Source organism: Plecotus auritus, assembly GCF_963455305.1.
Source record: "Plecotus auritus genome assembly, chromosome: 3".
Taxonomy (NCBI): domain Eukaryota; kingdom Metazoa; phylum Chordata; class Mammalia; order Chiroptera; family Vespertilionidae; genus Plecotus; species Plecotus auritus.
In genome coordinates, this window is record NC_137772.1 from 102,663,077 (window position 1) to 102,681,115 (window position 18,039).

The following is an 18,039-nucleotide window of genomic DNA, read 5'->3' on the forward strand; positions in this document are numbered from 1 at the left end:
AAATAAAATATACAGGAAATAAATAAAGGAAGGTTTTATGATCTGATGAATTTGTGAAATTGGCTTAGGGTTTGTCTAGTGAAAATACAATCAAATTCTTCCTGTCATACAATATGCCTCGTTAACAGCCCTCCCCACTCCACTGTGATTGCTTGAATTTAAGATGCCATCATTTAAAAACAAATAGCAAACCCATCTGAGTACAATTTGCATATTTGAGTGTGTCTCATTTTTTAGCTAACCAGAATGAGTTTCTGTTATTTTAAATCAAAAGAAAATTAACTGTAGTGACCAGAGCTGAATTTATAAGGTAAGATTCCATTACTGTTGCTTATGATTTGATATCTTTTAGTTCAACGGGGTCAAATATAGATTATTTGACTTTGGGTGGTGGACACATAATGCAACATGAAGATTATGTATATCATAGAAATATACACTTGATACCTATATAAATTTATTAGCAAATATCACCCAAATAACTTTAATAAAAAGAGAAAAAAACAGTTCAAAGATTTGAAATGTTAGCTATTAGTGCTTGCTTTTCAGTGATTAATTTCTTTTGGAATTTAAGACTTTGGTTTTGACTGTATTGATTGCCAATTTTTTCAGTGGTTTAATGGTAAATAATTATTCATTTAATTAAATGGGGTTAACTTGGCTAGTTCACATAAGCTCCGTTTTAATATCTGGATTGGCTAAATTTAACTTCTTTTAGAAAATGTGAGGCTGGAATGACTTTGATTGTCAGAAGTCATCTACTGAAAATAATCTTGGATTTGGTGAACTGAGTTATATTCTTTAGCTCAGGGTTTTCAACATAAGAGGCTTTCCAACCAAATCTATAATAATAAAAGCATAATATACTAATTAAATCAGATGTCCTTCCAGACATCCTTCTGGACGACCTTCTGGACAAAGCCGCAGCAGTGGGGGCCGAGCCCCTTGCATGAATTTCGTGCTTTGGGCCTCTAGTATTTAATGGAAATCACTAATTTTAGTGATTAGGCATGAAACTAAGGTTAAAAGTCAAGATTTGAGGCTAACAGGTTAAAGTAATTCCACTGGGAAACTTTTTTCCCCCCAGTAAATTCTTTGTTGTCAAAAATGGTAACTGTATTTGCAACAGCTATAACAGTTACTGGCATGCCATAATTTAAGGAAATCTGGTTAGAGAGAGAGAGGGCTAGTGGAAACACTCCTGGCTGAGATAAACAAGTCCTGGGGTCATTTCTGGTTTGGCTTTTCTAACTAGCTGTTCATTCTTGAGCAAATTAGCTTTTTTAGTGCTTCAGTTTTGTTTTGTTTTTTCATCCATGAAATTGCTAACAGACTTATTATCTCTAACTCCCTTGGATGATATATGAAAATCCACATTTAACCAAAAATTAAGTGAGGAAATGAGGATTTGTTTTAAATTGTTTTTAAGAATATAAAAGGAGTTATTTACTTTTGTAATTTCTAATAATAACACTTACATGTTATTAATTACTTGGCAGCATATAGAAACTGGTACATAGGCATTTGATAAATGTTTGTTGAATAAATGACAAAATGGGGAAAATCCCTCAAACACTTTAAAGCTAGTCATTTAAAGAATTTTAAGAAATGATTGTAAAGATAAATTATAATGCTATATAATTAATCAAGAACATATGACTTGACTTAGACAAGTTTCAAGAACTTGTATGCCCAATAAACTCAAGTTCATCTCTAGATACACTGAGAATTTCATTGGACTTAGTGATCAAACAAACTTCTAAGCAAAAGAGAAATAAAATTAATTTTTGGTATAAGTTATAAAGATTAAAACAATATAAAATATGGAGTTCTTGTATTAGTATAATAAAAGGAACCATCAGGTTTACATATGGCTGTAGTTTCCAATGTAACATTATTCTGTTTTGTGAAAACAGCCATTTAAAAGAAGAAACACGGGGTGGTTTTTTATGGGGATTTTTTGTGCTTCTTGTGAGCAGGCTTTACATCAGCTGGGTCCTGAGGGCTTGGGGTCTTGTAGATTGAAGACTTAATTCCAAAGTCATAACAGAACATGTGAAGTTCATTGCCAGGACTGTGATGGTATATGAAGGGAGCGTGGAAGGGGCATACAGGACCTTAAACAGAATCCTCAGTGTGGATGTGTTCATTGAGGACATCAACAGATGCAGGTACTATGAGAAGCCTTTCCACAGAAGGAAGAGGTAGAACTACGAAACTTGCGGGAGGATCTATACCTTGGAAATCACTTGCAAGATCAACTTTTTGATGTGAGAGAATTGGAGGGATCCATGGAAGGGCTGCTGAGATCTGCGGATAGTAGGCCCAGTGTGAAAACCCCTATCTAGTTGTGTCTCCACTTGTTTTCTTTCTGAAACTCCATTTTCTCGTACAATTTCTTGCAATAAACTCAATCACATATATAAAAACATAAACAAACAAATAAATAAATAAATAAATAAATAAATAAAGACACAAAGTTAACCAGCTTGTGTTGGCAGTATACCTTTCATCTATTTTCCCATAATCAAAAGGGCCATCTAATTTCTTAAATTTGCCAAACATATAGAATGCTGATAGTGTAGAGAATGTATACATTTTTCTTTTACGAGCTGGCTTACCCTTTTGTTATTTCCTTTATACATTTTTGCCTGAATCCTGTTTCTCACCATGCAAGTTTTTATGTGACTTCACTCCCATGTGACCTTATTCTCTGGTCTTTTCTGGTTGGATAGATTTGTATAGCCTGTCCAAGAGCATTCGGTTGAAGATAAGTCTTGAATTTATAATTAATGGAATTAAAGACTAAGTTGGTTGGTGTTGAGAACTACAACTAATCAGATGAGAAACCAGAGAGGTCCTGGAGATCATATAAAGTTTGAACAGATGCAGCTGTAATACCCAAGGGAAAGAGATAGGAAAATATACACTGGAAAGGAGGGGTACATGGCAGAGAGGGGGAGAGGGACATGTAGGGAGGAGGCAGGGAGAGAGGGAGAGAATGAGGGAAAGAGAAAAAACAAATACTTTTGGGTCTCAGCTCCTGGTCTCTGTTTTTTGAGGCCAACTACTTTGGTTATTTTTCTTTTGTCTCTGTGAGATTCTTTTGTACCCTGTAATAATCATTATGTTTCTTGTGATACTTTGAATGCTCCTCTATTTCTTGGAATCAAAATAACTTTAATTAAAATACTTCAGACTGTTGTCCTTTGATGCTACTTATTCTCTGTGGTCAGCACAACATGATATTTTTCTAAATTCATACATTGATTGTTCATAAATAACTTTGAATTCTTTAGAAGAAAAGAAAAAAACTCATTAGTTCAGCACACTGTTCGTGGACCACATATATGCAAAGCACTGTGATGAAGCCTGACTCACCCACTTTTAATCTTCCAGTGACCTCCCCTTCAGAGTTCTGTACATTTACAGTCACATTCTGAGTAGACTGTAGAAGCAGAGATGAGTCCTAGAAAGGGATTTAAGAAATTAGCCAAATGTATATAATTTATAATGATTATAACTTTATATTTGTATATAAATTTAAGATTTATATAAAATAATTTCTCCATCATCACAGATTTATGTTTAGACATGATATATTTTAAGAAGATAAATCAGAAAATGGTTAGCTCTTCTGTAAGAAATACCATGTTACTTTTATTTTATTTATTTATTTTAAAAAATATTTATATTGATTTCAGCAAGAAAGGGAGAGGGCAAGAAAGATAGAAATGTCAGTGATAAGAGAGAATCATTGATTGGCTGCCTCCTGCATGCCCCCTACTGGGGATCAAGCCTGCAAGCCGGGCATGTGCCTTTGACTGGAATCAAACCCAGGACCTTCAGTCCACAAGCCAATGCTCTATCTACTGAGCCAAACCAGCTAGGGCAGTACCATGCTACTTTTAAAATGCAAAGGCTTCTCACAGTTGCAAAAGAGCTTTTAAACTTTGTTGGATGACTATTTTTTTGAGCTCTTTGTTGGAAGATAAACCATTTGTGCTCTATGGTTCACTCAGAGGGAACCAAATGTATTCCAAAGTTGTGGGGGGGAAATGTGATTTTTCAGAAGTAAAGGATTATAGAAGTGCTTTGTAACTCTATGTATAAGGGAAGAAATTCTCCAACTTGCTTTGTGAAAGCAGATGGATTTACCAGCCTCTCGTGTTTTATCCAATGATGTAACCTTAATACTTGTTGCATTGTTATAAATAATTAGCATGATAATAAGAGTTAACATTTACCCACAATTTTAGCATCCATCTTCTCATTTTATCCTCCACATTTGAAGTAGGTACCATTATTTCTAATATATAGATGAGGAAATTGAGTTCAAAGAGATAAATTACAGCTCACTGAAAGTCACAGCTAGCAAGTGACAGTTCCACAACACAACCAATCTTTAGATGTTGACTTCCATGCTGTTTTCTATCATTCCCCTCGAGTGGGAGGAGCTGTGAGGTCTATTCCTGTGCCTAGACAAAATAAGCTATCTGGGAACCACTAGGGCTGTCTGATCCAATGGGCACTCTCAAACCCTTTTATTTTTCTGCCTTCCACTGCAGATGTTGGAAAAGCTAATTGCTTTCTCAGCCTGTCTTGCAACTAGGGGCACCCAAGTGACACAATTTTGAGCTAGGGGGTTTAGGCAGGTTTTTGCTTTTCTGATTAAAAGGATGCATGCATTGACACATTTCCTTGGCCACATGCCTTGAATATTGCCTAGCTGATATCTAGTGACCATGAGGAAGACAGGAAGATGGCATCAACATTGGTGAGTGTGAACTGGTGTCTGAGCTACCCCTTCTAGCTTCTAGTTATGTGAGAATACAAGTTCTAATTAGTGTATATCACTACTAGCTATGTTTTCTGTTAGGATATAAAGCAGAAATTGCTCTGTAACAATATTAACAACAAAATGATAAAAAATAGTTCCTCTATTACTTAACAAAAGCTCTTACATTGAATTGCACTTGCACTTTAATCTACATTTTATAAGCCCATTCAAATAATCAAAAAGAACATTTTTTAAAAAACTGCAGTGTTTATTGTGAAATGTGGGGCATTTCCATTTTCTAGGTGAGGAAGCTGAGAGCTAAAGATTGTGAATGAGTTTTTCAGTTTTCATAATTAGCTAGCGATATCCTGTAGACAAATTGCATGCCATTAGTAGAATGATGGAAAGGTAGAAAGTAAACATTGAATTTTTCCATTCATCTGAATTGAATTCTGATTGTATTTATTAGGCAAAAACAAGGTATCATTCAACACTATATTTAGACTTAGGATGTAGATAAAAGAGCCATAGGACATAATACCTTTTCTCCAGAGTGTGTGATTTAGATAAGGAGTTATGAGAGAGATGCATAAAAAGACCATTAAAAATTTAAGAATGTGTTGGTAAGGCCCAAATATAGATCACAACAGACATAATAGTTCTCAATAACTTTGCTTTTATCCCCTTTGGTCACTTCATATATAGATATAATTAAACTAGTACTTCAAATTTGAACCTAATATGAGAATGGCAGAGGCTTAGTTGGTCATTGAGATAGCATGTGTATGTTAGAAAATCTGCCAAATAGTCTGTGGAAAAAATATATTTGTTGTCATAAAGTTATTCATAATATCACCTTACCATTCTTTGAATGTCTGGAGGGTCATTGGTGGTGTCCCCTCTACAAATTCTGACATTAGCTATTTGCGTCCTCTCTTTTTAATGATTAATCTAGTTAGAGGCTGATCTTTTGGTTTTTTGTTTCACTGGTTTCTCTATTGCTTTTGTTTTCTTTTTTTAAAAGTTCTGCCTTTTATTCTTTTATTTATTCTCTTATGTTTGGTTTAATTTGCTCTTTTTTTCCTAACTTCTCAAGGCATATGCAGAAGTTATTGATGTTCTTTTTTTTTAAATATAGGCACTTGGTACTATAAGTTTTCCTCTAAGTACAGCTTTAACTACATACTCCCAAATTTAATAAATTATTTTTTAAATTTTTAATTAGTTAAAAATACTCTTTAATTTCTACTTGATTTCTTCTCTGACCCATGTGTTATGTATAAATGTTTTATTTAATTTCCAAATATTTGGGAAATATTCAGATATTTTTGTGTTATTATTGTTTTATTACATTAATTATGGTCAGATAACATATGTTGTATAATTTGAATACTTATATATTTATTTAGATTTGTTTTATAATCCAAAAAATAACCTTAATAAATATTCCTTGTGCATTTGAAAATAACTTGTAGTCAGCTACTGGTGGAAGTACTATGTAAATGTTAGTTATATCAAATAGGTAGACAGTTTGTTCAAATCTCCTATATCCTTATTGATTTTCTATGGGTTTGTTATATCAGTTATTGAGTGAGGCATGCTGAAATCTATGACTATAAATTTCAATAATTCTTTTTTTCTTGCAGTTCTATCAGCTTTTGCTTCAGGTATTTTGAAGCTCAAATATTAGTTATAGTATTAAGCTACATAAATGTTGATGAATTTACTCCTATGTCATTTGAAATGACCCTCAGTAGGTCTGAGATCTTTATCTCTTGCTCTGAAATCTACTTTGTCTATTATTAACACAGTTGATCCTTAAACAACATGGATATGAACTGTGAGGGTCAATTATATGCAGATTTTTTTCAATAAATACTGTAAACATGTCTTTTATTTCTTATAATTTTTTCTAGCTTACTTTATTGTAAGAATACAGCATATAAAACATCTTATATATATTAATTGACAGTTTATGTTTTCAGTAAGGCTTTTGGTCAATAGTAGGTAGACATGTTGTGAATCTCATCCTAAAGCCAGACTGGAAATACAACTAAATCAGAGAACATCCACCCAGAATTAACAAATTAGACACAGCTGGAGAGACAATTTACAACAATAAAGGACAGAGGATGCCTGGAGACTGGTAGAAATGGGGACATGGGTTTGAGATGGGCAACTGGCCAGCAGGCTAAGAAGGTAAAGAGGAAGCTGTGTTGCACCAAAGCCATGTCCATTGGCGACAGGCATAACATCCAGCTGTGAAAAGAAAAAGGTCACAGGGCTGCTCATTGCTGGGGAATCTGGACCCAAGACCACAGCTGCAAAAGGCTGCACCATGAAAGGTGGAAGGTGCCCCAAGCAGCACAGTGCTGGGGGGAGGGACAGCTGCAGTTTCATAGTTGTTTTGGTTTAGTTTTGTCTGTGCTTTTATCTTCTAAACCAGTGGTTCTCAACCTTTCTAATGTCTCGACCCTTTAATACAGTTCCTCATGTTGTGGTGACCCCCAACCATAAAATTATTTTCGTTGCTACTTCATAACTGTAATTTTGCTACTGTTATGAATCGTAATGTAAATATCCTGCATCCCTCCCTGGCCCTGCACCAGTGGGGTCCCTGGGCCTGGCCTGTGCCCTCTCGCAACCTGGGACCCCTTGGGGGATGTCGGAGTGCTGGTTTCAGTCCAATCCTACAGGCCAGGCTGAGGGACTCCACTGGTGCAAGAATTCATGCACTGGGCCTCTAGTATTAGAAATAAGTTCTACAGCCTTAGAGCAAATCCATTAATAAAGAGTGTATCGTGAATGTATATACATGTATACATTTTAAAAACTCTCCTCAGAAATTTCTGTGCTTAATCATTATTTGTTTTTCATAAAACACAAATGATTTAAATGTTTCATCATTATCTTACCACTCTGGAGTGTATTTCTTTGGCATACAATGGAAATAAAAATTCTGATTCCCCTTCCAGGCGAAGCCCATCTTTTGCAACACGCAAGTGACCCATTCCCGTCTGTTAAAAAAATGAGACAATAGAGATTTTGTTATGGTTTTCTTTTTTCTTTTCTTTTAGGATCAGCTTAAATTACATATGCATTTTCATTAATTTTCTATCAGCACTTTTCTGTATATCTCTCAAATACTTTATTTAAAACTTTAGTTATTTTTATTCAATATGCAGTATTTTATTGTCTTGTATAAATACAAAGGCCCATTTAGGAACTACATATAAGATTTAAAGAATCGCTTTACCATAAATACCTAAGAGCTCACCATCATGTAAGAAAAAGAATTATATCATTCCTATTTTTAAATGTTTTAAATTTTGATGCAATAAAATGGACTCTTTTGAGGTGTACAGTTCTAGGAGTTTTAACACATGTAACCGCAACACAATCAGGATATAGAACAATTCTATCACCACCACACCCCAAAACAAATACTTTTTGAATGAAGTCTTCAAGTATATCATTAAGTTCACAAAATAGCCAATATTTATTGGGCATTTCTTAACTAAAAAGCAATATAGGAGGATGTGGAGATCTATTCAAGGTGTCTGCTCTTCAGGAGTTTTCAGTGTTAAAGAAGTATCAGAAAGAATAGAAAACTTAATTCTGGAGATAACATACCACCATCATGCTACTAAATCTTGTGGACATTTTAAAACTTCATTTCCTTTGCATTCTCAGAAGCATTCAATACTGGATCTATTTCTCCTTGAAATACTATCCTCATCTGATGTGCACCATCCCGTGCTCTCCTAGCTTTTCTCCACTTCAGGAAACACTTTTCCCCCTTATTACACACTCATTTCCCTCTACCCAGCCTTGACAGCTGACTTTCTCAAGCTCAATCCTAGGCACTCTCCCCATGTTCCCTCTCTGGCCACACCCTCAGCTTCCACTAGCATCTCTCTTCTGAGCTCCATACCCATATCTATGGTTGCCAATCTGTCCTCTCCTTTTGAATGTCTCAGAAGCACCTAAATTAAACTCATTGAATCTTTATTTCCCCTCTCTTCCCCCAAAATAGACATGGATCTAAAAGGGGGAGGGGAGTGGCAGCAGAAGAGCCAAGAGAATGAAACAAAGACATTTTATACAGTAACAGGTGATTGATTTCTAGGACGGAGATATGTTACTCTGAACTGATGTTATAGACTTCTCTGGTTGACAAGTCCATTCACAAGAACCAAATTCAATGTGTGATTACATAATCTGCATGGTTCTCTATCTGAGGACCATCTTTATGGTAGTTAGGTCTGGGAGACGTGGTTTTCCCACTGTGCTTTGATAGAAGCACCTCATGCTGCGGGGCTTGGGCTGACCCCCACCACAGGCAGGGCAGCCCTCTGGAGTCTCTCTTACAGGTGTGATTCAGTGTGCAGTTAGTTTGAAGAAAGGGCTCAAAGTCTCAAAAGCTGATAACAGTCTCTCATAGGATCCAACCATGCATTTGCAAAACATTGTTTACAAAATTAAACCAACATTACGAATATTATAAGATCCATCATGTGTGGATAAGTAGTGCAAGCCCTGACAATTACTGCTTTTATCTTTCCTTGTATAGTAAAACCTCGATATAGTGGACTAATTCAAGTGAGGGGGTGTCTATTAAAGCTGAAAGTCCGTTATATAGTAAAGCAGGTTTTCTGAATGGGTATGTTAAAAATTTGACAAATTAGTTAGTTTACCTGTTTTCACATATGTAAATGTATTTGTGTAATTATAACTATGTATGAAAAGTTTAATTTCACAGAAAAGATTTCTAAGTGTATTACTGTAATTTTAAATTTATACTGAATAGGTCTAACTCTAGTAAAAGCGTGCATTCAATTAAATCACCACAATTAAATGCACATGACTTGGGTATGGCTTGGTCAGCAGTGGTCGGCAAACTGCAGCTCTGGAGCCACATGCGGCTCTTTGACCCCTCTTCCACAAAATACCATGGCCTGGGCGAGTCTATTTTGAAGAAGTGGCGTTAGAAGAAGTTTAAGTTTAAAAAATTTGGCTCACAAAAGAAATTTCAATCGTTGTACTGTTGATATTTGGCTCTGTTGACTAATGAGTTTGCCGACCACTTGCATGTGGGATCATCTGCTAGCAGGTGTTCAAACAGCTGCAGAGACTCACACCATGTGACTACAGAACCAATTATTGGGCATGATGTGATGTGATGTGATCATGTGCTGATCATTCGCCTGACACTGTTTACGAACAGTGACTCTTGGATTTAAGTATGTAGACATTAGTTGTAGATATGTAATATTTATGTTGGAAAAAATATTATAGTGTTTTTTTCCAACATATGGCCTATTCACTAAAAGTTGTTTAAAATAACAGTGAGTTAATAATGACAAATAATTTGTTAATTTGATTATAAGCAAATCTTGGGTTAAAAGCATTTTAAAATTAACAGAGTGTTAATTTTCACATATGACATAGGGACTAGAAATCTGTTAAATTGAGGTCAGCAAAATCAAGGGCTTACTGTAATGCATGGGCCTGATTTAAGCTTTGATTGCCAGGGCATCCACTTCAAAGACAGCTGTTTCCAATAAACACTACAAGCCACATGGAGCCAGGCTGCCTTCCCCACTGCATCTCTTGTTTTAGAGACCTTGGTTAATTGCAGTAAGTGACCACTTGGGCTACTTGCTTTTGTTTTTTTTGTTTTTTCTCTTCCTGTGCTTTAAATTCCTGCTTCTATGTTTTAAATTAACCAATAAAGGGTGGGCCAGGTGAAACCCTAGCCCCCTAGCCTCCACCCAATAAAAGCAGAATTTCAGGATCCTATGAGCTCTAGACCTTGCTTTGTGGTCCCAGATGTTCTGTTGAATTTCCAGGTCTAGTTAAGTAACAAAACCTGTATCATTTCAAAGTTTTCTGCTGGTTACTACTGAAGGGAATCTTGCAGTCATAAGAACTACAAGGGCTGGTCCAGCTACAACATTGGTAATTGATGATAGGATGAGCCATACAAACCAGGATAATAAGCCACTTTTTAGCAAACAATTCCATCAGGAATTTTATATCCTAGAGGTAACCAAAGTGAAGTTTTATTTTTTTACTTTTTTTAAATAAATCTTTATTCAGATTATTACAATTGTTTCTCCTTTTTCCCCCCATAGCTCCCCTCCACCCGGTTCCCACCCCACCTTCTGCCCTTACCTCCCCACCACTGTCCTCATCCATAGGTGTATGATTTTTGTTCAGTCTCTTCCTGAACCCCCCCATACCCTTTTCCCCCTGAGAATTATCAGTCCACTCCCTTTCTATGCCCCTGATTCTATTATATTCACCAGATTATTCTGTTCCTCAGGTTTTTAATTCACTTGATTTTTAGGTTCACTTGTTGATAGATATGTATTTGTTGTTCATAATTTTTATCTTTACTTTTTTTCTTCTTCCTCTTCTTTAAGAATACCTTTCAGCATTTCATATAATACTGGTTTGGTGGTGATGAACTCCTTTAGCTTTTTCTTATCTGTGAAGCTCTTTATCTGACCTTCAATTCTGAATGATAGCTTTGCTGGGTAGAGTAATCTTGGTTGTAGGTTCTTGCTATTCATCACTTTGAAAATTTCTTGCCACTCCCGTCTGGCCTGCATAGCTTCTGTTGAGAAATCAGCTGACAATCATATGGGTGCTCCCTTGTAGATAATTAACTGTTTTTCTCTTGCTGCTTTTAAGATTCTCTCTTTGTCTTTTGCTCTTGGCATTTTAATTATGATGTGTCTTGGTGTGGTCCTCTTTGGATTCCTTTTGTTTGGGGTTCTGTGTACTTCCTGGACTTGTAAGTCTATTTCTTTCACCAGGTGGGGGAAGTTTTGAGTCATTATTTCTTCAAATAGGTTTTCAGTATCTTGCTTTCTCTCTTCTTCTGGCACCCCCATAATTCTGATGTTGGTACGCTTGAAGTTGTCCCAGAGGCTTCTTACACTATCTTCAACTTTTTGGATTTTTTTTTCTTTTTGCTTTTTCGGTTGAGTGTTTTTTGCTTCTTTGTATTTCAATTCTTTGACTTGATTCTTGTGTTCCTTTAGTCTGTTGTTAGGTCTCTGTATAATATTTTTTATTTCAGTCAGTGTATGTTTAATTTCTAGTTGGTCCTTTTTCATATCCTCGAGGGTCTCGCTAAATTTATCGGCCTTTTCTAGGAAATTCTTGAAAAGCCTTATAACCGTGGTTTTGAATTCTATATCCAGTCATTTGTTTTCCTCCATTTCTTTCATTTGTGATCTGTTTCTTTGATGCCGCATTTTCACTGATTCCCTGAGTTGGTAGGGTAGATTTCTGTGCTAGGTTTCCTATAGGGCCCAGTGCGTCGGCCTCCCCAGTTAACCTGAGGTGGACACTCTTGGTGCACCCCTTTGTGGACTGTGTGTACAGCCTTGTTGTAGTTAAGTCTTGATTGTTGTTGGTATCACTGGGAGGAATTGACCTCCGGGCCAATTGGCTGTAAGGACCAGCTGTGTCTACGCTGGGAGAAGTTCGGTGCTGGAGACAGTCTTATAGGATTAGACTTGCCAAATTGCAATAGCCTCTGTGCTCAGCTTGGATGGGGTGGAGTCTCAGGGCGGAGCAGACAGTCTTGGCTTCCAGTCAGCCTTGCCCTTGCGCACGCGCCTGCATCCAGACCTCTGCCTTCCCCGGCTCCCGAGTCTCCGCCCGAGAGTCCAGATTTCCCCCACAAGAGTGTGGGTCCCCAGGGGCTCGCCTGGAACTGGGGTTCAGTGCAGTCAGAACTGAGGTTCAGTGCAGTCAGGAGCTTCGGACTCCCTTCTGCTAGGGAAAGCCTGTGGCAACCTCCGCAGCCTTTGTGTACACTTGCGTGCACGCCTCCAGACCCCTGCCTGCCGGGGCTCCCCCGGGTCTCCCCCGGGTCTCCGAGTCTCTGGGTGCCTTTCTCTCTACCTGACAGTCCAGACTCCCCCTGTATGAGCCTGGGTCCACAGGGTTTTGTCTGGGGCTGGGGTTCAGTGCAGTCAGAACTGGGGTTCAGTGCGGTCGGGGGCTTCCTTCCCCCTTCCACCAGAGAAAGTCAGCCAGGCTCTCAGCCGCCCTTCCTTTCTGCGCACACAAAGACCCTTTGCCATACCTCCAATTCTCTGTGAGCTTTTCTCTTTCCTTCTAGTTGTAGAATTTTCACTCAGCCAGCTTTCCTGTGGTTCTGGATGGTGTCCGTTCTGTCTTTTAGTTGTAGTTTTGAAATTGTGTGCGAGGCAGCAGTTTAGGTGCTTACCTATGCCGCCATCTTGGTTTCTCCTCCCAAAGTGAAGTTTTAAATGAAAAGTTATCAAGGTGGTATGTGGGCAGAATAAATAGTCATCTCAGACAGTGGATAAAGAAAAAATGAATTTATTTAAAGAAAGGGACATTAAGCACTGAGCCAAGGGAACATTGGGTTGATGATGGCTGCCCCCAAGAGCTGGAGTTTCATCCTTATGCAGTCACTGGCAGGAAGCTCTTTCATCAGTGGGTTGGGGGCTGAATGGGTGGACTTGGAATACAGATGGAATGCAGGTATGCAATCAGGTGTCTTCAGGACAGTTTCAATTTCTTATATGGTTTGATTCCAAGTGTCCACCAAGTTATTTTTTCTGGTCTTTGTTCTCCTGAGGCAGAAAGCTTACAAATGGCCATTAAAGATCTTATTGCCCTATAGTCCTAACATTTCCCTCCTCTATTTGTTAGTAATTATTTTTATGGAATCAGGCTGAAGGTCTCTGTCTTCTACCAGTCATCCTAAGGAACAAGGCCTCCTGGTGCTGTTGGCAGAGTTATATAAATAAACAGTTACCCCACATATCAGAAACCAACCAGCCAGCAACTTAGTATGTCCATTTCTATAAGGGAGGGTGACATTGTCAGAATAGTTTATATTGTAGATACTGAAAGACAATAACTAGAACACCTGGTAAAGATGCTGCATATAATTCTTAATTTTTAACATCATGATCTACATATGCATCTGTTCCTATAGCAGCCTGAAAGGGTCACCCATATGTTATTTCATAGGGACTCAAACCAACCCCCTTCAGGGAGCTACTCTAATCCTGAGCAGGGCGATTGGCAGCATCTGATTCCAATGCAGATGAGTCTCCTGACATAGATTGCCTATATTTTTCTTTAGGGAATGGTTCATTTTCTATTTTCCCTGAAGATTGGGAGTGGTGTGCTGAGTGGAATTTGTATGTGATACCCAAGGCTGAGGAAACCTGTTGAGTGACTTGGGAGGTAAAAGCTGGTCCTGAGGCAGCCACGGCATCACTTGTCTGGTTTTGCTACTTTTCTGAGGCCTAGATGTTATCTTTAGGGAGGAAAAAGTCAGGGGGTGTAAACTGCATGACCAGTGATATGCTATGGGAGGAAAGGTTACCCTGGGGGTGAGGTTCTTGTTTTCCCAGTTTTGTCCCTTGCTAGGCATCTGGAGTTTTCTTCCCCAGTGAGTTTCTGTACCTGGCCCATTGTCCTTGCTCTGGAAGCAGAGGGGAGGGGGGTTCCTAACATTAAGATTATAAATTCTAATCTGATGATATACTGCTTAACTTCTGGGTTAAAGTGAATAAATGCTGCCTGGCTGGTGTGGATTAGCGGTTGAGCATGGACCCATGAACCAGAAGGTCACAGTTCGATATCTGGTCAGGGCACATGCCCAGGTTGAGAGCTCCATCTCCAGTAGGGGGTGTGCATGAGGCAACCCATCAATGATTCTCTTTCATTGTTGATAGTTCTCTCTCTCCCCCTCCCTTCTTCTCTCTAAAATCAATAAAAAAAATTTTTTTAAAGTGAATAAATGGACAAATTGGACTTCAGCACATGGTGGCCGACAGGACTAGAGAGAGGGACAATGGAAGTGAGGAATTGAGAAGGAGAGAGAGAGAGAGAGAGAGAGAGAGAGAGAGAGAGAGAGAGAGACAGTACTCTCATGCAGAAGCTTTGGGGGGTGGTGCAGGCTCCCCTGGCCAAAGAGCCCCTGCTGCCCCCACAGGCACTCCCCGGCTGGCTCTGGCTTGGAAAGCGAGCCATCTTAAAGGGTTTACAAGGTCCTCCTTGGGAGGATGCGGCGGGGAGCAGCAGTGGGTAGGTGCCCAACCTTGCCACCACCCAGACTAGCCACAGTTGGTCCTGAATACATGTGAGAGTGCCCCAAGGACACAACCCCAGGTTCACGCATCTAAGTACACAGCAGCAGCAGCAGCAGAAAGAGCCCGAGCTCACCTGCCACAGACAACACCTGGCCATGGACCTAAGGGAACAGCAGCAGGACCCCATGCATCTGCAGCTGACAGCCACAGGACCCCTTGCTATGGGCATAAAGAGCCTCTGCTACTGCCACAGCCACTCCCTGGGCACAGCTCCGGCTTGGAGAGCATGCCACCTTGAAAGGTTTACAAGGTCCTCTTTGGGAGGAGGCTGCGGGGAGCAGCAGTGGCAAGGTGCCAAGCCTCACCACCATCTGTATGCACCCCGCCTTGGTCCCACAGAGGTCACAACCCAGACCCACATGCCTGTAACAGATACCCATGGGGCCTCTGCGCGCCTGGCACACACCCAGCCTGAACCCATGCGCCCAATGGAACCCAGCCTAGACACTGTACCACCTCTAGGCAACCACTACTGACCCAGCAGGGCTCTTGCCCCTGCCATGTACTCAACCACTGCCACCACTACTGTGCTGCCACCACCGTCCAAGAGCCCAGCTGCTCGGTTCCACCACCAGGGCTTGGGGGCAGGAATTGAGCTGAAGGCTGGGAGGTGGATGTAGCCTCCCTGACCTGGAACTATTAAACTGAGGACCTGAGGAGACTGAAGAAGCTGCAGATATGTAGGTGAGAGAGGAGGGCCTGGGGCTGAGAGAGGAAGCCTCAAGGGCACTCACTGTCTGTGGAGACTGCAAAGTGGTACAGCAGTGGGAGCCTGGGGCTGAAGTCTCTGGATAGAGTAGCACTAGCCCTCTGCCATCCTGCAGCCTGGAAAGCTCCTCTGACCAGTGGGGAGGACCATGCAGTGGAGCTCAGGGCCAACCTACATTGGAGGGGTCTGAAGGACACACTTAACATTAAATCTCGAGGGCCCTCTATTACTTGAAGGAACTCCTGCAGGTGAGCAAAAAGGGGACTGGACAGTAGGTCCAGGAAGGAGATCAGCGGTGCCCACATAGAACACAAGGGAAATCTCCTTTTTCCCACTGGTGAAACAGCTGCTTTTGACCTGACCTGCAGCACCCTGAGGCAAGGGGGAACACTCCAGGGCAGAAAATCTGTGCCCCTGCAGGTAACAGAGAGGAGGTGCCAGCAAACCAGACAGAGGTGAGGCATTAGAAGGAGAGGAAGTGCCTGCCCCCTCCCCCACAAGCCACTGGCACCACACCCAACAGGAGTCTGATCAAACTATCCTGGCCAGCCAAGACCAGGATACCCCTGCAAAGCTCAACACCATAGAGAAAGGGAAAACAGCTTACAAAAGGGACAGTCAAGGTGTGAGACACAAGGAAGACCCAGCCTCTGGGCTAAGGAGTCCCCAACCACTGGACTACTAAGGGCTTCAACCCCTCAGACCTCAATCAAGTTGCCCTGGGCCAGAAAGGGACAATAACTCATATTGACCTGCACCAGAGAAGCTTCCAGCAGGCCTAGGATAGACACACCAAGGGACCAGATTCAACAACAGAGCAAAATCCAAGGAGCTCCACAAATAGCAGACCCAAAGGTTTTCCAGTGTGTGTGTGGGGGGGGGGGGTGGGGGGGTTTTTAACCATATCTATTCTTGCCTCTTGGTTAAATGTGTGTGTCCTATCAGACCTAAACGGGCAGTCGGACATCCCTTGAGGGGTCCCAGATTGGAGAGGGTGCAGGCTGGGCTGAGGGACACACACCCCCATGCAAGAATTTTGTGCACCAGGCCTCTAGTTTCCATATAACCATTTTTCCATCTTCTTCTTTCTCCTTTCTTCTTTATATCCCCTCTAAAACTTTGATTGTGTGTCTTTTAGCATTATTTTTATTTTTCCCTTGCTTTGCTTTCTCTTCTTTTTCCTTCTCAGTATTTCCTGTTGTAGCATTGAGTAGCTTTATTTTCGTGATATTTTTGGTTTGGCCCTGTTGTGTCTTGTTCTGACCTGATAGAACCTGTATAACAGCTGCCACGATGACATGGGGGTTAAACCTCACTGGCAGCAAGTCAGAGAGGAGATCCCTCTCACGAACTGGACATCAACATTCCAGTCCCAATTACAACAGGAGAGCCCAAATAATGCACAGAATGGGCATTCCTAGAACATTCAGCTCAGGTGAACAAAGAAACTGCACCACTGGACTCCTCAAGACACTTCCTTCATAAGGCCACCCCACAAAGATTAGAGGGCAGGGCATAACAGTTCTATCTAACATATAGAAGAAAATACAGAGAGACAGCTAAAATGGGAATACAAAGAAACAACCCCCAAATGAAGGAAAAGAAGGAAACTCCAGAAAAAGAACTAAATGAAAGCAAACTCTCAGACATAGACTTCAAAGCAATGGTTATAAAGATGCTTAAGGAACTTATTGCAAATTACAAGAGCATGAAAGAGGACATAGAGGCCATGAACAAAACCCAGACAGAAATGAAGAATGATATATCTAACATCAAGAACACACTGGAAGGCATTAAAAGTAGATTGGATGAAGCAGAGGGTAGAATCAGCGATTTGGAAGACAAGGTAGAAATACATACCCAATTAGAGCAGCAAATTAGAAAAAGTTGTGATAAAATGCCTTTTGTTTTAAGCTATTAATTTTGGAGTGATATATTTTGTAGCAATAGATACCTGGAACATTCTTGAAGGCAGGGTTTAACCATATCTATTCTTGCCTCTTGGTTTAATGTCTGATACACAAAAGTGCTTATTACATGGTTGTTGAACTGTTAAATGACTTGTTTGTAGAGAAAATCAGAAGTCCGGTCAATAAATTCAACATCATCAAGATTGTACATTAAACTATACAGTCAGTTTAGTGTTTGTGTGACATCTCAACACTAGCTTTGCTTGCGTCATTTGGTGTCAATTCTAATGTGATCACGCTATTATTCATTCATTTGGGGATCAAAAATCAATCAAGTGCCAATTTTTTACTGTATTTTGCTTCTATGAGTTCTGACTGGGCTCAACTCTTCTGAGTAATAGCAAGGGACAGGGAGAGCATTTCCAGCTTTTTAAAAATTTTCTTTATTGATTATCCCCCTATCGCCCCCCAACGCCCCCCCCA

At 40.0% G+C, this 18,039-nt stretch overlaps 1 protein-coding gene across 4 annotated transcripts in view; it reads right to left on the bottom strand.

Annotated features, from left to right (window-relative positions):
- The window catches only part of SGCG (sarcoglycan gamma), a 119,500-nt gene that overhangs the window by 37,346 nt on the left and 64,115 nt on the right, over positions 1-18,039 (bottom strand). For all 4 annotated transcript variants that reach the window (XM_080662311.1, XM_080662310.1, XM_080662312.1 and 1 more), the window contains 2 exons: positions 7,696-7,797; positions 3,382-3,469 (listed from right to left, as the gene is read on the bottom strand). In XM_080662311.1, coding sequence (XP_080518437.1) covers positions 3,382-3,469; positions 7,696-7,797 — 190 coding nt within the window. The remainder of the gene's footprint in view (positions 1-3,381; positions 3,470-7,695; positions 7,798-18,039) is intronic.